The following is a 26,158-nucleotide window of genomic DNA, read 5'->3' as shown; positions in this document are numbered from 1 at the left end:
TCACAGATTATGATAACCCATAGAAAAAACACGTTCGCTTTTCGTTTTGTGTGAACAGCCATTTTTGTAACCTGTTTCTTGCACAGCTTTCTTTCATATCCTGATCACCTGATAAATAAGACTGTCAACACAGCGCCATTGTTAAGGCCGTATTTACATAGCTTCCTCCCGAATAAGCGTGTCAAATACGTGCTCTGCTTCTTGGCAACCTGCCGGGAAATAGGGAATTTATTTCATTCAATGTCAATTCCAACGACAGTGGGCGCGTCTATTTGCATTTTTTTCTATCGTTCTCAACCAATCGCTGTGTCCGGGGGCAAGTCGTAAAATAACGGGAACCAATCAACAGTCCTTAATGCTGAACTTTTGCTACTTTGAGCAAGTTAATACATCAGAAGGCGTGGCTCCGCCTGGCAGACTCCAGTGAAAGCCTTTAACTCTTTGCGTGCTGGTCTGGTGCGAGCACCGTGGGAAGTGTCCAACAAAAATAGTCTGCTTCTGTGATAGAGCGCTTGTTGCAAAAATAGTTACACAATTCCTTTACTTGAATTAAATACTCACGTTGATATCTAAGTCGGATGTGCTTTTAAAAAATATTATAGCTTTTTTTTATTACGTGTAAATTACTACTAAAATGGGTGTTATAATAAACTTTAAGAATGATCTGAAAACAAAAGGTGTATAAAACACGATGTTTCGCTACCAGAGAGCACGGCGACTTCCTAACCTGGACTTCCCCAATATTCACCAACTGAAGAGGCTCACGATCACCCTTATGAAGAAAATAACACACCATGCTGACAGCTAGTGTTTTAGCCTGGAGGCTTACCTTCTTTAACTTGCTTAAGGAGCATTTTTATTTCCCGCATCAACTTATGCATTATGAAACGCTGTTTGACATAGATATATAATAATCTTGTGCATATATGTATACGTGTGTGTGTGTGGGTGGGTGAGTTTGTGTGTGTCTATATCTGTAAAACGAGAGGCAAGGTAAACTCTAATTCACATTAATGAGTACATGTACAAGACCTCATAACCTGTTTATATATGACTGGAATTCGCACCCAAACGCGCCATGAAGTCATTCGTTGGAATTTGTGGGTTCCCCGCACTATTGAAAATATCTTGTGCTTACGTATTATTGTATGATCTATTCCATATCATAAAGCCAAAAACATTGCACAAGATGTGTACTGTGGTCATTCCTCATCTACAAACACTAGAGCAAAGTTGTATACTGTGTATATTAAATTACCATTAAATGCTTATGTGAGAACTTCCTCGCTTTTAAAATCGGCCCCAAATGTACATTATTTTTTTCGCGGAGTAAAGAATCGACACGGTTAGAATGCATAAAGTTAAAGGAAAGAGATGGATGTTACGCCTTTAAGAGTTAAGAAACTTGAAACCTTGTTTGCGCAACAATCAGTGCAGCTCAGAGCCGCCAAAGTGTCTAGACTAGCACATGATGGTAGTCAGCCAATGGCTCCATCGCTCTCCTCAGGGGCCCCGTGTGTGTGTGTGTGTGTGTGTGTGTGTGTGTGTGTGTGTGTGTGTGTGTGTGTGTGTGTGTGTGTGTGTGTGTGTGTGTGTGTGTCGGGGGAGAAAAAAAGAAAAAGGGAGAGAAACGGAGAAAGAGAGAGATCTGGGTTTTAGTTTGACCAGGTCTGAACACGGGATCGGGAGCACACTGTGGTCCACGGATTGTTCCTTTCCTGGCCACAGCACGAGGATATTTTGGATGACTAAATAGTTGTGCTGCAACAGTGGAAATCAACCGGGATCGTGAATTCCGGCAGGATTTTTCTGTGGAATTAATTCTCGGAGGAGCTTCATTCATGTCACGAGCACCGCTATAGTGGATCTGAAGGGGATTCAAAGTCCGAAACATTTAGGAACGTGCAAATAATTTTTCGATATTACTGCTTTTCGTGATTTTTTGCCAGAACGTAACTTAAGTCAATCATTCTCTGTAACCGAAATTATGCGTAATGTACACATATTCCCTATCACGTAAATAGTAAATAGAAGTAAACTTTTTTAAGTAGTTGCATTTTACGTCTTTCGCTGACTTGACGGCGTTCACACTTGAATGCATTTAAATTTCTGTGAAAGGCTGCATTTATTTTGCGCGTTGTATTTTAATGTTACATTACATTGTGCCTTATAAACTAATGTTGTGGTTTTACCACCAACATACGGTGATCGGCTGTGCATATATTGCACAGCAATCCGCAAACATTAATGTTGTACAATCTCAGAAACAGTTTTAAAACGCGGAGATCTGAACAAAAATAAAAGCACATCTAGATTTTTAAATTGTCGTATGTTCAGGACGAAACGATCAGGTCTTGTGCGGCGACTCTGGAGAAGCCGTTTGATTCCAGATAAAGAGGAGGGCGATGGAAATGGCAAAAGTAGCGAGGGGTCTCGGGACGATCTTTTCGGCAACAATCCAGAAAAAATTCCCAAGACGGAACTCGGACCGATGACCCCAAGCGGGTCGCTTGGCGTGGACTATGGAGGAGTGTGTGCCAGGAATCCCAGCGAGAGCGGCGGCTCGGGGGTCACTTTGGACCAAGATGGGGGTGCGGTGTGTGTTCTGGATCAGGGAAGCCCTCGGTCCGTGCAGGACAGCGATTGTAGAACAGTTACATGCTGTTTATTTAAAGATCGGGACCATTCTGGATCCAGGACCCCGGAGGCTGCTCAGGGTAAGGAACCGAGTTCATGTCAGTTCGTGCTGAAGAACCTTGCTTCTCGGGACAACAGTTCTCCTGAGAGCCAAGAGGCAAAGTCTCGCTCTGTAATAGAGCAGGAACTGAAGAACGCCACCTACTCGCTATTAAAAAGGCTAAAAGAGAAAACATTGGATACTCTGTTGGAAGCCGTGGAGTCCAGAGGAGGAGTACCAAGCGAGTGTGTAATGGTGTCGCGGACCGAGCTGCGGTTAGGGAGCCACATGGCGCTGCCCCAGCTGCTAATCTGTAAGCTTTACCGGTGGTCTGACCTGCAGCACACAGCCCAGCTCAAACCGCTCTGTGAGTGCAAGAGCTTCGGGACACAGGATGGCCCGGTGGTGTGCTGCAACCCATATCATTACAGCCGTCTCTGTGGGCCAGGTAAGGATACCTGTTATTGTGTTGTTCAAGCTATAGAATATGAACTCTGTGGTGCATTAAGACAGGCCTCCGTGTAGGTTATAATCGGTTACTTTGAAATGGCTTGGCAGTGCTATGAAGAATGTTAAAACTACCAGTGTTTTGAGATGCAAAGTAACAGAAGACGCAAAATACTGCGGCATGTGGTATGTCACTGTTCCTTGTGACAGGGCTTCTGCTCTCCCTGGCATTGCATGTAAGAAGTGTTGGATTGGGAGAGTTGGCTCGTGACAGGCTGATTCAGATGTTACAGGTGCTTTTGATAACACGCGGCTAGCCCTCTGCTACAGCCCTTATGCGTCCCAGAGTCACACCGGACCACACGCTTGCAAGTGTGGAAAACCTGCTTATCTGAAACCGAGCAAGAAAGTTCAACACGGAAAGGTTTACAGTGAATGTGTATGCATTCGTAACCATTTCCCACACTGTAATATACCCCTGCGATTACAATGGAAAACATTTCATTACAAAGACCTTATATGCATCTAAGTAATTATGTGATTTAATCAACCTTGAATTACCCCACCTAAACCTCATCATGCGTACGCATTCTACTCAAATGTATTAATTGATCTTTTTAACTGAGCGATAGAAATAATATTTCAGGCTCATGTCAGTTGCTTTGTTTGTGATGTGTATAGTTTTATAACCTTTTGACCTGCAGCAGACCTACACTATTCATTAATCAAAGTGCTACATATTTAAGAATTTATGAAAGTTTCGATCCGCGTGGAACTTGTAAACCCATAAACTAAAATAAAAGCATTGAAAACAGAGTAGGCAAACGTAATGCAGATCCTCAAACAGCTCTTTAAAATGTCGTCCAATGCTCTTAGTAGATTTGCACAGCCTACAAGTGAGGCGTATTATGGGTTTTAAGCATTGGCAAAATTGACTTTTTGCAGAGTAGCCTAGGTAACATGGGGACCACGTGCGCATCACAAAACTGCTTGCCGAATACCTACCTACTTGTCGAAAATGTAGCCTTCTGTCTCGTATTTGCACTTTTAAGTAGGTCTAACATTTAAAGGTTTAGTGTTGGGTCTGGTCCATGCGGTCAATTTCTTTCCTGAATGTTCCCTTCGTAGTAGTCAAGCTGGACAGAAACTGCAGAATAACGGTCTAGTTATTCAGATGCTACATGGTCATTTCGTAGGTTTACAAAAATCAAGTTTTTTTAATCGACCATGTATAAATAACACGTGTATTGACCTGACTGTGTTTTTAAACCACTAATCACAATTTCCTTGGTTCAGAAGTGCATATGGAGATCAGCCCCTCCCGTTTATACTAAGGCATTGGGAGGCATTGCTTCATTCGTGTCCCAATAAAGATGGTCTTTCTTCACGCGACGGAGCAAAGGCCTCTCAGTTCAGAAACGTTCTACCCGCTGTTGATGCATATTTATGCGCGTGCTCGCCAACTACGCCAAAGACGCCGATCTTACGGTTCCAAACCGCGCCTGTGCTACAACTGAATCAATCGAAGCATTTAAATGCACTTTTAATTAAACATTGATTTATAACGGAAAAAATGCATTAAAAATTCTTGAAAATTTTAGACACGTTTATCTTATTAGCATTACTTTTAACAAGTTTGTGTACTTTTATATAACATACGTTTATAAAACTTTACATTTTAACGGGTAAATCACAATATCACACACACACCAACAGCCTATTTACTTTTTTTCAGAGGATGAAAACATCTGAAAGCCGATGGTACATTCAACCTGGCTATACGCGGGCAAAAGCCCCTGTTCTTTTCTCTGTTATTTGGTTAGGCATTATCCCTTTGAAATGAGATCAGTTTCAAGTTGCGTTTTAAAAGGCCTTTTGCCTAAGAAGGTCCCCTCATGCTATTTAGGTGAAGGAGTGGTGATAATATACAGTTTGCGTGCTACTGGCGCCAGACTGACTAGCTGTGTATCTGAGTGACTGAGTTAGGATCCTTGCGATTACTGCCGCCACTCTTAAAGAGACAGCAGCTATTATGGCTTTGTGTTCGCTTCTCTCTCCCTCTAGGCGAGGTCACTACGTGTTCACCCACTTCTTTTCTTTCGGGCTGTTGTTGCGTTCCTATGATCAGTTTGTCGTTTGTGGTTGTGAGACCACAATACTTGAGCAGTGTATGATTTTTTAAATAGTTTTAAAACGATCTGAGTCTAGCGCAACAAGTACAACACGTTGTAACCATGTAAATGTCCGACAACTTTTTTTTCCAAATTCCAGAGAGCGAGCATAGACTTTAAAAATAATTATTATTGCAGATATTTATATTTAAAGCACCAGAAAATAAATAAGAACAGGGAATGATTGTACCTTTAAAATTGGTCAGCGTCACTCATTGTGCTTGAGACATCCTTTAACGATTATGTCTAGTTTTTCATGTTGCCTTATTATATTGGGTTGTAAAATGTTGATACAATACAAACGTTATTTTTCTTTTCAGATGAAAATGACTAAAAATTGGGGAATAATACACAGTAGAGCAATGTTTTTGTATTGTATAGCTTTTTGTGTGTGTTGACATTTATTTAAAATAGTAATTTACTTTTCAAAGTTGAAATAGAATTTCATTTATATGTGTGACTCATTTGTTTTCATTTGTTGACCTATTCAGCTTTACACACTGTAGTGGTACTAATCAAAAACAGACACAGTAAACATCAGGAATTTAGAGTGTGTGAATCAGCTGTTTTCCAGTCTTATTTAGACTGCACCATGTACTTAAACACTTGAGGAGTTTGAGGGCAGGAGATGTCCATGATTCTGTGGTAATGTTGCTGTTCCTCTGCAGAGTCACCTCCTCCTCCATACTCAAGGCTGTCTCCCAGCGATGAACACAAGCCACTGGGTAAGCCTCAGGAACAAACACATACATCCACGCACGCACGTACACAAGCATACACACATTCCCACACACAAGTGCTAATTGCCCTTTTCGATGGAAACTCCTAAAATTCACTTTTGAGCGCTGTGCATATGTATTTTGGATGCCACTCATTGAGGCTACTGTTTTATAGGTAGCTCAGAGCAACACTTAAAAGTATGATTTACCCAAAGGTCAACAAAAAAAAAAAAAACAGAGTAGTCTGGGCCTTGTAGTCTGGGCCTTGTAGTCTGGGCCTTGTAGTGCAGCCAGTGGCAGTGGGGCTCTCTCCCGCTGGGCAGAGCGCTGGCTCAAGAGTGAGATGGAGAGGAAGCAAAGAGTATAGCAACGTGAAGAATTTTAATGGTGGCAATTAGGCACAGTGACCAGGAATGTGTTCGGCAGCAGAGAGAGAGAGAGAGCCAGGGAGAGAGAGAGCAAGAGAGGGCTAGGGAGAGAGAGAGGGGGCTAGGGAGAGAGCACAGAGACTACAGCCAGCATCCGGAGGGCCCGTGTTCAGCATGCCAGCATGGAGATGGCCCAGGCCTGCTGTGGGTGGGAGACACTGGAGCCTGCCACGGGGTTGGTGGGATGCCCCTAACCCCTGACACACACACACACACACATACACACACACACACACACACACACACACACACACACACACCCCACTGCCCAGTCCTGGGGGAAGACTTGGGGAGCAAATGTGACACCATTTTAAAGAGCAAGCATTCTTCAAGATGAGCTTTTGTGTGCAATTAATGGCAACAGTTACACATGCACTGTAATGTCACTCTGCACGTAAAGCAATGGGAAGAAGCCACCCGCTGAGATGCTATGGCAACCAACCTGAAAATGTAACTGACATGCTTAAATAGATTGCTGGTAAAAAAATGAAAAATACAAATATCTTTTCTGCTGAGCTGTGAGTGTTTGACAAGTGTTTACACACTGATCTCACTCTAATGGCTTCTGCTCCTTCTAGATCTGTCAGATTCCACACTGTCTTACACTGAAATGGAGGCTGCCAGCTCGCCAAACGTCACCCAAGGGGAATTCTCAGGTGAGTTGTTGTTGTTTTTTTTTTTGTTTGTTTGTTTGGATCCACAGCCCTGTGAGCACTCCATAGCTTAGCCTAGCAACTGTGTCAGCTAGCTGTGGCTTAGCATTAGCATAGCCTGTGCTCTGGTTGTGAAATTCCGCAATGTATTTGCAACCTCTGAGGTAATATCACTGTTCAAACAAAAGCTATGTGCCTGCAACGATGACCTTGCATCAGATGTCTTCTCTCTCTATCTCACTTTTTTTCCACACTGCTAGAAGCAGTGTGTTTATGGAATACATTATACAGCAAGTCATTTCTACCTGAGGCATTGATATGCTCTGGATGTCATGTTTTATCACACCTGTTATGTAAGCTTTACCCTGCACATCAGCCAAAGCAAATGAGTTCATTTTGCCTCCAGCGTGGGGGGGAGGAATGGGTTAACCACGCTGTCCCAGCATGCTAGGAGATCGTATTTTTTGTTGTATTTTTTTGCTGCTTGAGATTACAGCTTCCATGCATAGTGGATAAATGAGCAAACTTTGCAGGTAATTTGGTTTTTATGTTGTGCTTGACAACATAAATGTCGTCAAACTCATTAACGAGCCCGTGGAGTGGGGAGAGTGCGATGCAGATAAAGCTCTCATTGTGAACCCGTCTGTGGTGCAGTGGGCCGGACAGGCAGGCCACAGAGCCGGCCTCCCCCCACAGAGCCGCCTCCCCTCCTCTGTTTTTCTTTCAGAAATATTTGAGTGGGATCAAATTGTAATAAGATCCAAGCTTGCTGGGACACACACTCATTTACTTACACACACACACACACACACACACACACACACACACTCACACAGGGACGATTTAGACGCACACATCACTCTCACACATGCATTCATCCCTGGTAGGCATGCACACGTACACATATGGACCCTCCCCGCCACACACACACACACACACACACACACACACACACACACACACACACACACACACACACACACACAGAGTTACAGCTCTATCTAGGGAGGGTGAAAGTGGGCTGTGGAGAGGGAAGGGGAGAGTAGGGTGGGCAGTTTTCTGCCCCTGTGAACGGGGCCACATCAAGGGGCAAGAGGAAGACCAGCCCCCTCCTGTCTGCTCGTTTGAGAAGAAACATGCATACACTCCTAGCCAAATCAGAAGGAAGGCCTGGGTGCATAGCTCACACTTACACAGCGCATATGAACGGGCTGATTGCTTGCGTGAAGGCTCCGCCCCCAGCCGCTTGGCCACGCTACCCGTTGATGTGTCCCATCACCACTGCTCCATGGGCAAGGGACCTTGTGTCAACAAATGTCAATAATTCTGACCGTGTTGTTGAGCAGTGCACACAGATGGTGTCTTTTTGTCCAAATGGAGTTGTTTCTCTAGTGGGGCTGGAAAAAACAAATTTGAAAACTTGGGCTCACCCAACTGGGCTTCTCTTAAGCGTTGTAAGCTTTAGCTGCTCAGGGTGTAATGACTGGTTTAAGCTAGCTGAAGGACCTAGTAGCAATCTTTAGTGAAGGATGTCATGTCATGCCCTCACAGTTAGGTTGTTTTCCCCAGGGTCTTAAACCCCTCCGGTCCATCCTATTAGCTGCTTCTTTGTGTAAGTAAGTATGTTTCTCTTGGTCTGTACATTGGGCAGAAGTGCTCAGAAACGCTATTCCTCTGGAATTCCATCAGCATGCTGGGGAAGAGAAGAATCCTTCTCCTTTTCTCCCTAAGCACTTATCAGCACTCCCCCACATCCGTCCCTAGCACCGCACCCTTCTGGCCGGCAGAAAGCGCAGATCAACCCCCCCCCCCCTTCACCCTCACACAGCTCTTAAAGTGGGGCCACGGGGCAGAATTTCAGGGGGAAGGCGTGGCGGGGTTATGGCTGCAGCCCCTGGGCTACTGTAATACCTGCTTCTAACACTTAGCCCTGTTTGACAACCACCGTAAAGCACGGAGACTGAGAGACTGAGAGCTCTAAGAGGACGAGGGGACTTGATCACATCAATTTTTTAAATTTGAAACTTGTGTTCAAAAGCCAAAGTTCTTTTGAGAGAGAGAGAGAGAGAGAGAGAGAGAGAGAGAGAGAGAGAGAGAGCGAGAGAAAGAGAGAGAGAGAGAGAGAGAGAGAGAGACGGGTTTGCATCATTCAGTCTGACTGAGAAGCAACATATATTTTATTGTGTATATTTCATTATAGGAAAATAATGAATTGTGATTTTCTCTGATTGATATTGATATAGTGATTCCTTTATAAGTTCTAAGTGTGTAAACCAATCATACTTACTAACTTATCTTGTTCCTATATGAAAAGAATAGAAAACATGATAGAAAGCTTTATTTACAGCAAAAAAAACTTGATTTACAGCATTATTTACATGTATATTGAGTGAATCATACAAAAATCATTTTATTCATTTCGTGTAGCAGAGGATGCTGGGTAATCTCCTTGCTGATGCTTCTCCAGGCCTGTAATTCACTGGTCAATTTCTTTTCATTGTGGTTTCAATAAGTTGACTGTATTATCAGTGGGGTTCATGGCAAGTGATCGATTTGGCCAGCAAAGAACATCCCATTTTTATTTAGAACCGAGAAAACTGCACATTTATTAGACTGTTTGAGATATTCATCAGTATTTTGAGCAGTTAGGATCCTCTGTAAACTTCATAATGAGTCATCAGGTTGTCATCAGTGGTCAGCATTTGGCTTCATGGTCCTTTCTGATACACATCTGAAGATATTGTGAATGACGTTCTTGATCTGAAGTGTTTTTTAATGACTTAAATATTCATCAGTGATCCACTGTTGTAGTTCTCTGTGGATTGTCAGTTCAATTGTTACTCTGAACTAACCAGTACATTCTTGAATCATAGCAATCTAGCAGTTATCTAACATTTGACTGTGACAGCTCATACGATTCGGCCATGTCTCTTGATTTATTCTGGTTTGTCAGCCTCGTGAAGTCCTGCTTTAGTGGCGCTGACGCCTCTCTGATCCTCGTGTTGAAAGACAACCGAAACAGGCTCCAGATGCAAACGGCACGTCTAGAATCAGCTCCAGACATTGTGTTAGCGCGCAAAAGCAGGAGCAAATGTTGCAACGGCACACAGCTGGCCAAGAAAACAACCGCACACACAGTCACGCTTGTGCCTGGCCTTCTGGGAAAGCATGGAAAGGGTTAAATGGCAGTGACTCCTGTGTGGCTTTAACCAGTAGGACTTTTACTTAATTTCAAAACCAATTTGCTGGTTTACAGAGCCCCATAAACAAAACATGTGACACTGTCCAGTTTGAAACATCACTGTTGATCAGTGTTTATCAGTCAATTCCTGGTGGCTCTAGCTTGTGTTTATTTAACTCTATTGGGGGCTCGGATGTGTCTGTCTAACTCTGCTTTTGTTTGTATCAGTCTGGATTTGTGCATATGATAAACTGCACCTATTGATTAAGTGTTAAGTTTTCAGAGAACATCGGTGTGTGAGTGTGTGTGTGTGTGTGTGTGTGTGTGTGTGTGTGTATGTGTACATGCTCAAGCATATGTGTGCTGAATCGGTAGCTGGATGGAACTACAGAACACCTGTTTCCTCACTCCCAGATCTCAGTTGTGTGGACGTTAGAACGGCGATGCCCTTTGAAGTTACTGCTCATTGCTTCCTGTATAACTGAGTGTGTTTCCCCTGTTTTGTGATCTATGTGTTTGACGCATTTGGGCCTCTGGGGGAGTAGCAGTGACACGCTGTTGTCTCCTCACTTCTCCTTGCTGCTCCGTTTGATAGAACGCAAACAAACAAAAGATTGTGACGTTTTTTTAATTCTTCCCCAGATTCACGCTAAATTACTGACCTCATTAATTTGGATGTCATACGAGAGAAAAGCGGCATGTTAACAAGCACGGTAGAACCAGCCGCCAGATGTCAAGTAGGAAGCACAGCCAGACTGTCTGCAACTGCACAAGTGAACAAGTGTACAAGTGTACAAGTGCGCATTCGTGTGGTATTGCATCATAATTGTGTGCATCAGTTAACGGAGTGTGGAGTGAGTTGTGTCATCACCGTGAGGCCAGGCTTGGTGTTTCTCTCACTTGCATCTACTAGAGTTGGCATCAGTCCTGCGTCGTTGGAAGGGGAAAAAGGCCTTTTGCGCTCGCCAGGCACCAACTGCTTCACGAATGACGCTGCCTGTGTTCCCGAACTCGTCTGAGGAGACCTGTATGTTTGCTCTTCAGCTCTGATTGGCCAGGCGCAGAGTTCTGCTCAACCCGTGTGAGAAGTGTGCAGCCGGTGCGGGAAGCTGCCTGTCCCGCTATCTGTCCCGCTATCTGTCCCGCTGCCTGTTCGGTCTGAACGTGATGATACCACAGCAGTACGCTTGCTTTGCCCTCTCCAGAAGGCCTGAAGCGAGAGCTACTAACACAATCTGCATATGGCAACAGCATAAACGAGTGAACAGTGTTCAGGAGATGCAACACAGCAAAATCTCGAGAGCTGAATGAACACGAGACGGAAAACAGCAAGCGACGTGTTAATTCAGCAGTCAGGGTTTTACTGGGTTTTATGTCAGTCACTAATGGTTTGGCCACACACAGACAGTGAGTCGTGTATGATGTTGGTCATGTTTGTTGGCCTGCAGTGGCCTCAGGCTGCAGGTAGGACAGCAGTAGCTCCACTTACAGTGGAAGTGCTGGTCTGTTTTTCCTTCAGGACAAGGGGGGGGTTCTGTTCTACAATGATAAGCTGACAGTCAGACACAAACACACACACACTCTCTCTCTCTCTCACTCTCTCTCAAACACACACACACACACACACACACACACACACACAGAATGTTGTTTTCATGTTGTCGTTCTCTGATGCTCAGGCTGTATAAACACACATGCCTATGTGAGTAGGTCAGTCTGAACCACCTCAAAGGTTTAACTCATTCCTGGTGAGTGTGTGTGTGTGTGTACGTGTGTGTGTGTGTGTGTGTGTGTGTGTGTGTGTGTGTGTGTGTGTGTGTGTGTGTGTGTGTGTGTGTGTGTGTGTGTGTGTGTGTGTGTGTGTGTGTGTGTGTGGCATAATTAAACAGAGTAATCAAAGTAGGCAACACTGTTCATATTAGCCCTGATTAGATTGCATCTGCAAATTCTGTAGTGGCTTTAAAGGCATGTGATATCTTTCTGTGGAACCGAGCTCATTAGCCTATTCACAGACATGTGAAAGTGACTAAGGTGGAGTTTAAGGCCTTTGTGCTTTTTAACGTTATTTTCCACACTTTGTATTATCAGACCGCAAACTGTAAGTGTGGCCACATTCCAACTCTTTGATGCAGAGTTAACTGCCAAAAGGCTGACGAGCTGGTTTTTGTCCTTCACTGACATGAGCCACTACGGTGGGGATGACATCATTCATATGACATCATCTATACAACACGCCTCAATGTACATCTAAGGCATTTATTTAAGTGGACATCATAGTGCAGTGCTTTAATTTTAGCGGTTCTCTCATGAGACGCTGTGCTGTGCGGTTACCTCACTTCCTGCCAGTTCCGCCGCTGTATCCCCTCACACGCCTGAGTCACATGGTCCCGCAAGCACTCCGTCCCAGCCTCCTATCAGGGTGAATAGCCAGACTCCAGTGAGGGTCGCTGGGCTATACCAAACCTACTCCACCCCCTCCCCCCCTTTTCTGCTTTGGTTCAGCCCAGTGGGCCTCCCACCGCCCCTGCCTCCGCCCCCAATGCGCCTGGCACCGGGCCTCAGGTTTCCACCGCAGCCCCCGAGCCCGGCCACACTCCCCCAGGGCCTCGAGAACTCCAGGATACGGGATGTGGAAATAATGTGACTCGAGTACTTCCACCCAGCCTCCAAAAAACCAGGTTCTGCGGATTGTTTATTTGAGGGGAAGGAGGCCTCGGCCAAACATCCTGTTTTAAAAAGCCTGCCTTGGCCGTGTAGCACACACAGGGCCACTGGGCCCCGCTCAATCGCCCCTTTGACGGCAGGGGGAGGATGAGGAATGTTGAAGAGAAGGCCAGTGGCTTGGAGGTGATTGTGTGTGTGTGTGTGTGTGTGTGTTTGTGTGTGTGTGTGTGTGTGTGTGTGTGTGTGTTGTGTGTGTGTGTGTGTGTGTGTGTGTGTGTGTGTGTGTGTGTGTGTGTGTGTGTGTGTTTGTGTGTGTGTGCTTGCGTGTGTGAGTGTGTGTATGCGTGTATTAGTGTATATTTGCGCTCGTTGAGAGAGCCTTCCTGACATGGTTTGTTCTGAGTTTTACATATGCAGCACGTGATACCGAACATCCTGAACAAAAATGTTTTGTCTCTTACAAACATGCACTGATGAACAAATACACAAACACACATGCACGCTCGCACACACACACACAAACACACACACACAGCACAGTGCTGTTGCTTCAGCCATGGGGCTCTCCTTATACGCATGTTCCTGTCCAGAGAGAAGTCTTCCTCTTCCCCTTACATAACACACGTGAAGCAGAAAACACACGTGGGTATCAGCCATCACAGAGCCCCTCCCTCATTGGGTCCTCATCTCCAATCTGGTGCGGTCCGGCTCCCAGGCTCAACCGGGCCACAGTTAGGGCTGTTCCCGAACCTCTGACGCAGGCCCGGGACTGTGTGGAGCAGCTGGGACGGTGTGGACCCGGGACGGTGTTGCTCCAACCCTGCTTGTGTCAGGCGTGTTCAGCAGGGAAGTGGGTGTAGCTTAATGGAAAGCACTGCCACAATAATGTGTTGATGTCTGTAAAATGTTCGTATGTGTACTGACACAGATTGGTGCTGTCTTGTCTCCTTACGGGCAAGTGTGTGTGTTCACAGTGTGCATGTTCTTACATGGGTGTGTTGTGTGTGTGTATGTGTGTCCACGCACTAAACTTGGCCTCCTGATGTGGGATTGGAATGAGATCTCAGGGAAATTAGATTAGAATCTTTTGTTTTCTCTCCAGGTTGTTTGAGTGTTATAAGGATTTCAAGATGTGAGGCTTTTGCAAGGCGTCTGTCTGTGTGTGTGTGTGTGTGTGTGTGTGTGTGTGTGTGTGTGTGTGTGTGTGTGTGCGTGTGTGTGTGTGTGTGTGTGTGGGGTGGCGGGGTCAGATCTTGCAGCTTTTATTTTTTCTTAAGGCAGAGTATATTACATATTTTTATCAGTGCAGCGGCAAAGTACACGTTGTGTTTTAGCCTGTCTGCATAATATTTCATTTGAATGTTTTCTATGATTGCAGATAGCCACTCATCAGGAGGCTTTAGAGTGTGTTTCAACCAAAGCAACCGGGAATCAGTCAGAGGTGAACGGCTGTAGTGTTTCTCCCTGTCTAACGGTTCGCTCTCTGCTCAACTAATAGAAACCGGCTAATCTGGCCAACGGCGCGGCGCCCGGCTCTGACATCAGCTCTGAGTCAACAGAGACCCTGCTGCCACACAACGTGTTTATTCACTTGTTCATGGCAACACTCTCAGGGCAATTCCTGCTCTCCCAGGACCTCTGTGGAAGCTTCATGGAGCTTTTTTATTAGGAGACATTTCAACCTTGAGAGTTGATATGCTGATTCTGTTCTTCAGCCTCATGTTTAGCGCTCCTAAACACAAGTGAGTTTAGCATCCGCACCGACGCGCGGGGTCCAGTACAGTGGGCCACTTCCTGTGCACAGCTGCTATAATGTAATCCAGGCCCGTCCTAACGCACGCAGGCGCTTCTGTCATGTGGACAGCTGCGTGCGTGCCACAGAAACCGGGCCCCGTCCCGCGCTGATCCCACGTGTTTAAAAATACGCGGCATTTGCAGGTGATCGTTTTCACCCGGAGGTTTTTTGTGCCGCGCATTTCCAGCTCGCTAATCCCCACGGCGCGCAGACGAAGGGCCCGGCGGGGTCTGCGCTCGGCCGGCCGCCGCTCCCTCCTCCTCCTCCTCCGTGTGGCGCTCCTGCGCTCCCGCGCGCCTCCTCCAATGGAGCCATTCATGCAGGCCGGGCCATGGGGTTAGGACAACAGATAAAGGGCCAGCCGGGCCATTAAAAATGTATGGAATGTCCAACTGTTGGTTTAGTGTTTTAGCGAGCCTACTCTCAAGGCTGCCTGGGGTGGGGGCGGAGGGTGAACAATGTGGCGTTTGAGTGGTGGGCGCCCTGAAAGTGCCCCGCGGGCCCTGGCCCAAGAGAGCGGGCGGAAGAGGCAGCAGTTGTGGATGCTGACGGTGTGTGTCTTATTTTCTCAGTGTTTTTCAAGGGCGGGCGATTCTAAATGCATGTGCCTGGCACTATCAGGGTGGGAACAGGGGCATTTAGACCTGCGGTCCAATCGGGTGGTTAAAATGAGGTGAAGAATTTTTCCCGCTTTCCTCTCCAGAGGAACTTTGACAGTTGTGGCCGCCGATGGCGGGCGGTATTTTTAAAAGTGCAAAGAGCCGTCGCATTCTTGCACTCCAGAATGAGGCTGACGCAAGGGGCACCTAGCTAGGCTGTCATCTCCACGCTGAGCAAGGTGCCGTGTGAATGACTGTGTGTGTGTGTGAGGGAGATGGGGGGTCATACCAGTGAAAGGTCAGAACTTGGATGTTTTTTTATGACTTTATAAGTCGCTGCCTGTTCGCTCGGCTTGAGACTAACATAATGCTAACAGAGTGGCTGTATTAGCAGCACTCTGAATTTTTCTGATGTGGCTTCTCTCTCTCTCTCACACACACACACACACACACACACACACACACACACACACACACACACACACACACACACACACACAAAACACACCCTTCTCCTCTGAAGATGAACTAATCAATCAAATCAAAGGGTTGAAAGTAGTGAAAACTCAGGCCTACACTGGTGATTCTTAGATACTTCCACAACACCATTGCCATTAGATAAAGCAATTTTCATTTGTGGTGCTTATAAATACGTTAAAAAAAAATTCCAGACCCACTGCTCACCCACGGCTCAGCTGCATCTCACCCACGGCTCAGCCGTGTCTCACGTATGTCTCACCCACATCTCACCCACTGTGTCTCAGTTCTAGGCTAGTGCTAATGGCACTTGGAAGCATGTCTCTATCAGAGGCATGTCTCTTTTGACTGAATGAAACGCCGGATGACTTGTGGACGGTCAGCTGCGCTAGCTTGGTGTCTGTCCCCTGTGAACATGTGGCGGCTTGCAGTTGTGAAGGACTGAGCAGGTCTATGTGGGCATTATGACAGAAGCCATGAGCTTGTAAGATCCAGCCAGCTGATCAACATTCAGGCATCTGGTAATTCAAGCATATGTCCATCACCTCAGACAGTGTCCATATACGCAGCCAGCCTTTGCCTTAAACAAACCTGTGTGGACAAACTCGCAGTCTTTCTTGAAAGCAGGTCCACAGTGTAATGTCCAAGTGGCAGTGACCTTGTGTTCTCACGTGGAGACATGAAGACATGTTCCTTTTGACATGGAAATGCAGTTTGTGTTCCTGTGCAAGGATTACTGCTTGTGTAAGTCTTCTGTACTTACTATACACAGGTTTACATTTTGCATCCCACTCACTCTCAGGCCCCTGCAGAATTCACCTGTGCAGGTGTATAGTGTTGTGCACATTACACCTACACCTGTGCTGGGATCAGCCGCAGCTTGTCCGTTCTGATAGATCCGGCACATACGGCTGCTCTGAGAGTCTGTGTCCTGACTCGCAGGCTGCTGTAGCGTGTAAGTTGCTGGTACATAGTCGGGAGTCCCTCCGGGGGGGCCGGCTCTCTGCCGCCTCGCATGGCTCCCGTGATGAAGTGTGATCGGCGGTGTGTGCCGGGGGGGTTCGGCCGCAGGAAGCCTAACGCGCGGCTTTCCACGCGGCTGAGGTGTGAATCTTGCGGCCATCTGAGCCGGTGGCCGAGCCCGTCATTAACACCGGTTAAACCGGCCCCGAGCTCTTCGGCCACATTACATGTGCCCCTCCTCGGACTGGGCCGGCCGGGACGAGGGAGAGCCCGCCGATCCCACGGGTCTCCCTGGATGTCAGGACAGGAGAAGGTGGGAGAGTGGAGGACACACTGCTCGTGGTGGGCTTCAGCTGTTTCCATCCACCCGTTCACTCCAGTCTGTGCTCATTCATGCTTTGTTAATGTCACAGAACACATTGTGGGGCCCCACAGAATGGGAGAAAGAGGAAGGTAAAGAAGGAGAGGGAGAGAGAGAGAGAGAGAGGGAGAGAGAGAGAGAGAGAGAGAGAGAGAGAGAGAGAGAGAGAGAGAGAGAGAGAGAGAGAGAGAGAAAGAGAGCGCAGATGGGGAGTTTGGAGAGAGGCAGAGAGAAATCCATCTGTGTGAAGGGGCCGGTTAGTGTGTCTGGCTGAGAGACCAGTCTTTGATGGCAGAGATAGCACAGACGCCAGCCTAAATGTAGCCTGCTAGGGAGCTATAAGTTGCCCTGTAGTGATAGTTGTCTAAAACTCAGAGCCTTCCCCTATAGGAGTCGGGGGCTGAGGGCTAGCTGTGTTTATTCTGCTTTAGTTTTTCCCACTCAGAAGAGCTCTGTGGTCCCTTCGGAGTGGCCTCCCTGTCCAGTCGGAGCAGGAATGCTCTGGTCTGTCAGGAGTGGCGTCAAAAGATGAATACCGTGCACCATAAAATGTGCTCTTTCTCTTACCTCTTCCTCCCTCCTCTCTGTCTTTGCCTCTCTCTCTCTCTCTCTCTCTCTCTCTCACCACACACACACACACACACACACACACACACACACACACACACACACACACATTAACATGCTCTCAGCCTGTCTCCCCCTCTGCCTGTCAGCCTAGTGGTAGAGTCTAATAGCTGGAGGGGAATATAATCCTTGGCACAGGATAAGAGACTCCGACTCCCCCATTCCCTCTCTCTCTCTCTCTCTCTCTCTCTCTCTCCCTGTCTCTCTCTCTCCGTCTGTCTCTCTCTCACTCTCTCTTCCCCCCCCTCTCTCTCTCCCTGTCCATCTCTCTCTCTCTCTCTCTCTCCGTCTGTCTCTCTCTCACTCTCCCCCCCCCCCCCCCTCTCTCTCTCTCCCTGTCCATCTCTCTCTCTCTCTCTCTCTTTCTCTGGTTAAACGGACTGGCAACAGTTCTTCTGCTCTGAGCTGTGGAGGAATGAGTTCATCTTTTCAGAATTCCCTGGATTAGAGGGGATGAAAAAGACAGGGCTGTAGGGCCTGCAGTTTGGTGAGAAGAGATGACAGGCCTTCTCAGCCATGCTGCTGTCTCTCTCTCTCTCTCTCTCTCTCTCTCTCTCTCTCTCTCTCTCTATTCTTTTCTCTCTTTTCTTGTTCTGTCCTTTCCTCCCAGCATGGTACTTTTAAAAGCATTAAGGGATCATAAGAGAGTACTGCCATTGAAACTCGCAAGATATTTTTGTGTAGTTACTAGTAATTACTCCCAGCTCACCCCACTGAAGTGTGTGTGTGTGTGTGTGTGTGTGTGTGTGTGTGTGTGTGTGTGTGTGTGTGTCTGCGTGTCTGCGCAGGACTGGGGTGGGCCTCTGCCACCCTTCTCCCCCTTCTTTTCATTTCACCCCACCACATGAAAAGCCTCCGTTCATGAGCAGAAACGCTCTGCAAACAGCAGCGTCTGCACAGTGGACGTGGCTGAGGGACAGAGAGTGTGTCCTGCGTGGTGTGTGATTAATGCCACACCCACCTGGGGCTCGCCGTCCCTTCCTGCCCCGACGACCCCGACAGCTCGTTTCACCAAGAAGCCCAGACGCCGAGCCGAGAGCCTGTGGTGTGATTCATCTGGGGCTGAGGTGGCGGCTCCGCTGTCCGAGCGGGTGGCGAGGGCTTTGATCCTCCTTCTTCCGCCACCAGAGAGCAGAGGAGGAGGCAGAGCCGTGTAGGTCTGGAGTGGTTTCCATGGAGCCCTTTCCTTGTTGGTGAACAATCTCGCTCTTTGCTCCGTAAAGCACGCGATGAGAGAAGAAGCATGAAACGCATTTGTTTACTCAACTGATTGCGCTGTAGTCTTAACAGGACATTATATGCGAGCGTAAACATTCACAGGGAATGCCTTTGTGTGTGTGTGTGTGTGTGTCCACGCACCCTTGACTTTTTGAAGAAGTTTACCAATGAAGTAAAACAAAAGGTGGAGCTGAAATAAATCCTGGCTTGTGGGCGCGTGGACGAATCTGCTGACGGCACACTGGTCTATTTTGTGGTAGCTCCCTCTGTCTTTAACTTTAATTGAATGCAGGCAGTTAAAAAAAGCTGGTCATGCACCTCAGCGATCACCTTTGATCCCCTGTTTGAGGGTGCAGTTTGCAAACACCATTAAATCATCCTGCTTTGACCGAGAGCCCCTGGCTTTAATGTCAACACATTTCACACTGCACAGCCCTTCAAAGGTCTGGCGCTCCTTCCTGTACGTGTTTACCAACCTGTATTCAGATGTCCAGGGACCCTAAGCGCTGATCCGGGATCAGGCTTCGCCGCCGTGTCTTTGTAAACTACAAGGTGCATTCAGCACGTCGCTGTTCTGAGGCGTGTCACGTGCTTCGTGGACGGTGATTGACAGGTCGCGGTGTCACACGATCCTCCCTCGCTCCCCAAGACCTGGATGAGCGGAGAGCGTCTGCTGGTTGGTACGGAGCTGAGACATCTCCAAAGTGTTTCTCCTCTGCGTGGGCGTCGGGTGGTGAGCTCTGGCGGAGAACGCCGTCTTTCTGCCGGCTGTCGGCACCCGGCGCCTCTGAGGAGACCGACGTGCGGAGGAGACAGTTCTGAGAATATAATGGCGATAATAGCAGCCGTTACTTTCTTAATGGGTAAACGGAGCTGTTGGGAGGTGGCGGGGTTAAACAGATGCAAAGTGGAGTAATTGCTCCCAGCTTGCCGGTGCGTGTGGGTCCCTGGGCGGATGTGCGTATCTGTTATTCCCTCTGAAGTGAAGGGAACACCAGAAACGACACGATCAGTCGGTTAAATGTTCGTCTTTAAGACGCGCTTCTGCGTCATGCCCCCTTCTGCTCACGTGCGAGTGTTGTGTGACGATCGTCTACGTCGTGGTCGAGATGTTTCCGCGCCGTCATTAACAGGGACGGGAGCCGCGGAGTCGCGCGTTTTAACTGCTTCTCGAACATACTTGCATGCTCCGAGTGCACTTTGTATCATTAACAGAAAATGGCTTGAGTGCACTCTGAGTGTGGACAGCAGCCGTGTGTGTGTGTGTGTGTGTGTGTGTGTGTGTGTGTGTGTGTGTGTGTGTGTGTGTGTGTGTGTGTGTGTGTGTGTGTGTGTGTGTGTGTGTGTGTTTGGCTCCTTCCTCTGTGTCCTGATTGTTGTCAATGTGACCGTGTGCATTTTCCTGAGCTGCCTGGTCTCCCGCACGGCAGCAAATGTGAGCTCAGTGCTTTAAATCATCTGCCTGCTTGGGTACTGGAGGCTCTATATTCAGAGGTGCAGTGAAATGTGATGGGTGATGATTTGTAGATCAAGTATGTTGGTGATAAAAGCATGTGTGTGATAAAGGAGGCATGTAAATAGTGATTTTTTTTTACATGGGGGAAGACATAGATTGATAGGCTGAGTGTGTGTGAGGGAGATTTAGTACAACAGAAATTTATTGAGGCAGAAAGAGACTGTAACAAACAGAAAGACTGAATGAAACAGAGAAGGATTTAAACATACAGAGAGGAAGAGAGAGAGGTTTAGGAAGCCATTCTGAGCATTTCCAAACAGAACTGTGTGTGTTGGATAATCAGAGAGCATGTGAGGCCAGGGGCGAAGATGGCACTGGGGACGGGGGGGACATGTCCCCTCCAGATTTATATTGACCCCATCTGAAATCTAGCATCTACAAGCATAAACGTATATATTGTACAGCTTGGTCCCCCTCACTTCAGAATTTCCATCTGCGTCCATGTGTGAGGGAGAACGTTATTGACAGAGAATGAGAGAGAGAGAGTCAGACAGAGAGAGAGATAAAAGTAGAGAGGGAGATAGAAGGAGAGAGAGAGAGAGAGAGAGAGAGAGAGAGAGACCTGTTTTGTTAAGCAAAGTATAATGAGTTTGCTCTTCATCGGAAGATTGATCCTCTTCACTGTGTCTTTCCCTTCGTGATGACACACTCACAGAGCAGCTCTCAGCGAGCAGCTCTCCAGCCAAAACACACACATTTTACTCACAAACAAAAACACTTCCCAAGATCCTCCTTGTCTCCCTCATACTTACAGTGCACAGAACGACACACACATACATGCATGTCTATCTCTGGCAAAGGCCTCTGGAAAAGTCCATCTCCTGCTCCTGAGCTAAACATTAAATAGATTATTAACCTTTGTCCTTTACACCTATGTCTAAAGCCATACTCTCTCTCTCTCTCTCTCTCTCTCTCTCTCTCTCTCTCTCTCCTCTCTCTCTCTCTTTCATTCTCTCTCTTTTTTGTATGAGCTAAAGTTATGTGATACTCTTGAGCAAGGGACAAACGTAACCGTTATTCACCATATTCTGTTCATCATTATAACCTCCATCTTTTCTGTAGTTTCGGGTGTACACATTTGACCTGGAGCCATCTCATATGTCCTAGCTTTTCCAAAGCCTTTGTATATAACTTAAATGTCTTCAACTAGCTTGTTCATCACATACACTGTTTACGCAGCCCATAAGGCTGTGGCCTTTTTATAAGCCTCTGAAATGATAACAGACAGATGGCTGTAAAGGCTTTGGAGCAGAAAAGAAAAGAACTGCCTTGCAGCCTTGCATGGGATCTGAGGAATTCATTAATGGTAACGTTCAGGGGCCCAGGCAAGAGGGTACATTTTACTACACTGTGTGTGTGTGTGTGTGTGTGTGTGTGTGCACATTGCCACAATCCTACTCCCACACACATCCAGATCTTGTACGGCAGCCTGACTCACAGTCCTGCTCCCCATCCCACCGCGGACTTGCAGATACAACCAGAGCTTCGCAGAGCTTGCAGTTCATTTCTAACACCAGCGCTGTGTATTTTCAGCTACGCAACATCAAATCGCCATCTTTGCGCGTCTCTACAGCCAGAGCATGTGTTCGTGCGTTGGATGGAGTGTGTGTATGTGTCTGCAATCCTCCACCTTAAACACTCTGAGAAACGGGTCGGCCATTCATTGGGGTCCAACTGCACAGCCAGTGACAGGAACGGGGCAGACCGGCCCTTTAAATCCCCTCGGCCAATGGACTCTCTGAAGCAAAATAATGGCATCACTCTGTGTGTGAGTTAATGGGAGCTGATAGGCCAAAGCCTGGAGGGTCAGGGGGTCACAAGCTTGGGCTAAGTTGTCAAGGAGCTGAATGCCATCGCCCCAGCCTGCAGTGGAAGCAGGAACGGGACCTTAAACCTCCAACTACACCCCCACCTTCAGCCTCCCAGCGGAATGTAGAGAGAGAAAGAGAGGCAGGCGGGGAAATAGGGATGGTCATAGAGAGGCACGGAGTGAGAGGAGAACCTTGGGGGAGGAACAGACCGGATATCGGCTCAGAACAACCCCCCCCCCCCCCCCCTCCCCCCCCTCCTCCCCAAATGCTCTCTCCATCAGCAGTAGAGGAAGACCAGAGTGGCAGAAATGTATACAAACTGTGTGGAGTAGAGTCTTGTGAATACAGAAGTGTGTGTGTGTGTGTGTGTGTGTGTGTGTGTGTGTGTGTGAGGCAAAGTTCAACACCAGGGACCTATAACTCATTGGGAGAGCCAAGGGTTCTGGCACTGAACAGAGTCCATGGACTTGAAGTACTCAGCCATGACCAGTGATTTAGCAGGCTGATTTACGGGGAGGTGTGCATGTGGAGTGAACCTCCTGCACGTATTTCAGGGCTCTTTGACCAGGGAGAGGAGCCTTTCATTAATATCACTTTTGGAGGAGTTTGGTAGCATTTTTTTGTTGTTGTTGTCATGGATTGCAAGACATGAACATGCTATGGTGGTTTTTCATGCTCGGTGGTCAGACAGACATTTTATGCAGTGGCAGTGCAGCACACACACACACACACACACACACACACACACACACACACACACACACACACACACACTGAATCCTCTTGGGTAAAAAGATCCCTCATGTTTGCTTTCCTGCCATCGTAACCTTGTCCTCCCTGGTCTTCTGTGTTTCAGATGCCAGTCTGTCGCCAGACGCCCTTAAGCAGACGCACTGGTGCAGCGTGGCGTACTGGGAACACCGCACACGGGTGGGCCGCCTCTACCCGGTGTACGAGTCCTCCGTCAGCATCTTCTACGACCTACCTCAAGGCACGGGGCTGTGCTTAGGCCAGCTGGGGGGCGAGCGGCGCGGGGGCGCGGCCCAGCGCACGCGTGCCAAAATCGGCCTGGGCCTGCTGCTCAGCTGCGAGCCCGACGGCGTGTGGGCCTACAACCGCAGCCACAGCCCCATCTTCGTCAACTCGCCCACGCTGGAGGCGCCCGGCGGCCGCGGCCTTCTCGTGCGCAAGGTCATGCCGGGATACTCCATCAAGGTGTTCGACTACGAGCGATCGGCGCAGCTGCGGCACCAGACCGAACCGGGGCTCCTGGACGGGCCCTACGACCCCAACAGTGTGCGCGTCAGCTTCGCCAAAGGCTGGGGACCCTGCTACTCACGCCAGTTCATCACCTCCTGCCCCTGTTGGCTGGAAATCCTGCTCAACAACCACAGATAACACACACAGGTGCGCGCAGGAGGACGGATGGAAGAATAGACCCAGACTTAAGAGACATGCCCAGACACTATATGGACCTGACAAACTATCCCAAATATCATCTACTTAGATTTAATATAAAGTTTTATATATTATATAAAATATATATTATACTTGTAAATACTGGAGTCATTTTTACAATGTAATTATTTATGTATGGTGCAATGTGTTCATGGACAAGTGGAAAAAACAGGAAATGCACTTTGGCTTATATATATATATATATATATATATATATATATATATATATATATATATATATATATATATTATAATATCTTTAAAGATAAAGAATCTTTCAATACCGATTTGAAAAATTATACAGCAAAAATAGGATGAGCCTGGTTTTGGTGTATAGTTTTCATATATTATTAATATCCAGACAAAAAGCTAACACCATTCACACATTGATAATAAAGTATTCGCATAATATGTCTTGAATTGCTCACTTTTCTACCTGTAAATGTGACACTCCGTCTCCAGAATCACAGATACGTAGACTATCTGTCCCCATATCACAACCCCCCCTCGCAGCTCGTCAACTCATTCCTCCATCCCCCAAACATTAGCAGTGTGTCATTTTGCCTCAGTGTCACACTTAATGAGGCATTTGTGAGGCATCTCCGTCTGAATATACTTCACAAGCTATGCAGAAAGGGTGGAGCTCCCCTCAGAGCTGCCACAGACACCAAAGTGTCTAGCAGTAGAGGAGCCATTCTGAAACGCAGCCCCAGCGTCTCTGACCGTGGCTTCTCTTTTCCCATCATGCTCTTGGAGACAGAGGGGAGAGTTCCTGTGTTATACTGCTGGCCGTCGTTTCTCAAGATGGCACAATATGTCATTCGTCTAATGTGTGTTCATTGACATCTGAACAAGGGAGTGCAAGGATTCTTTAGCATTTTAAACTCTGCTTCTCTCTCTCTCTCTCTCTCTCTCTCTCTCTCTCTCTCTGTTTTTGTTTGTGCCTCTCCCTTTCAGAAGTTTCCAAGATATTTATTTACCCTCTGAAAATGGGAGAATCAAGCCAATGAAAACAGCTTCATGTAAACTAATGCTGTATATTGGTTTTCGTCCTCTTTCCTCTGGTATTGACCTAAGCTATGCCATTTGGTCACAATTTCTTTAGTCCTCACTTCAGCTCCAGTTATTTTAAGTCTATGTTCTTTATTATATGTTAGCTAGGCCAACATCTCCCATTTCATTCATTGGTCCAAAATGTGTCTCCATGATCCTCATGGTCATCGTTCATCGTTTCCAGCCAGCCCGATTGGTGGACAGAAGATTGCAACCAGAGTTCCTTGAGATCCTTAAGAGCCTGATTGGCCGGGGCCAGAGAGTAAGGAGGATCATGGGGCAGGGAGCTCCAGGCTTGGCCCGCGTTCCCCATCCGCAGCTCCTGCTAAATCCAGCCTGCTTGCCTGCGGAGCGACGAACATCCCTGCGGCTGCGGCAGGTGGTTCCCGGGCCTCCCATCCCCTCCCGCCGGTCCGCCCTTGCCGGAGGTGGTAGTGTCTCTGGGCACATTGATAGATCCTCCATGCATATATACGCGTGCTGGGCCCAAGGTCCTGCGATGGTCACCAGGGTGGGGAAGGCGGCCGGGCTGGATGTGGCCGAGCTGGCTTCCCTTCTAATTGCTGGTGTTGCTTCTCAGACTGGCCAGAGGAGACGGTAGAAGGAGGGAGGAGCTGTAGAAAGAGCGCTTGGCCACAGACTCTCCGGACACCGTCCGGCTCGCGTAGGACAACAATCCGATTACAGCACCCGACGTTGCTTTTCTTGAGCAACAATGAGCGTGCCAGCTCTGCTGGGCCTGTGCCGACCGGGCCTTAAAGAAGACCACTGTTGAGATCATGGAGGTCTTGCTATAAGCGCACAGTGCAGTGATCAATGGAGAAGCGGCATGAAGCTCCACGCTGGGCGTGTGAACGGGCCGCTTAATTGAAACAAGTTGCGCAAACAAGGCAGCGCCCTGCGACCCGTCTGCCCGGCCCGTCCCTGGAGCAGCCGGGGGTCTGGCTTCGAGGGCCCCGCCCCGGCGCCGTCTCCCACCACGCTGAGGGCCGTCGGGCCACGGGGCTCCCTTTGGGCCGCGTGCTGTCTGCCTCCGGCCCCGTGCCGCGTTCAAACGGCCCCGAGGAGCAGCTCCCCCGCCTGCCTGCGCCCGGGGGGAAACTCCTTCGCTTTTGTGCTCGCCTCCGGAGAAGGGGGATGTGGCTGTGGCCTTGGCAGGGAGGGGCCGCTGGCAGGCCGCTCTGCTGGGGCCAAGCGAGGGCCCGGAGACGCACAGTGCAGCCATTACACAAAGCGCCCCAGCGGGTAAGAAAGCCGGCCTAATTAGAGCAAGCTTGGGTAACGTCCAGACAGAGGAAGAGAGAGGGGGAGAGCGAGAGAGGGAAGGAGAGAGTGAGAGC

The 26,158-nt window shown here is 47.9% G+C and overlaps 1 protein-coding gene across 1 annotated transcript; it reads left to right on the top strand.

Annotated features, from left to right (window-relative positions):
- Positions 1-1,554: 1,554 nt before the first annotated feature.
- smad6b (SMAD family member 6b) lies at positions 1,555-23,946 on the top strand. The gene is made up of 4 exons (XM_076992339.1): positions 1,555-3,125; positions 5,964-6,020; positions 7,021-7,098; positions 23,164-23,946. Exons 1-4 carry the CDS (start codon positions 2,330-2,332, stop codon positions 23,703-23,705), a joined length of 1,473 nt encoding a protein of 490 aa, XP_076848454.1. The 5' UTR covers positions 1,555-2,329; the 3' UTR covers positions 23,706-23,946.
- Positions 23,947-26,158: the final 2,212 nt, after the last annotated feature.

Source organism: Brachyhypopomus gauderio, chromosome 2, assembly GCF_052324685.1.
Source record: "Brachyhypopomus gauderio isolate BG-103 chromosome 2, BGAUD_0.2, whole genome shotgun sequence".
In the NCBI taxonomy this organism is placed as follows: Eukaryota; Metazoa; Chordata; class Actinopteri; order Gymnotiformes; family Hypopomidae; genus Brachyhypopomus; species Brachyhypopomus gauderio.
The sequence above is the reverse complement of the archived record's forward strand: the minus strand, read 5'-3'. Positions and strand labels throughout refer to the sequence as shown.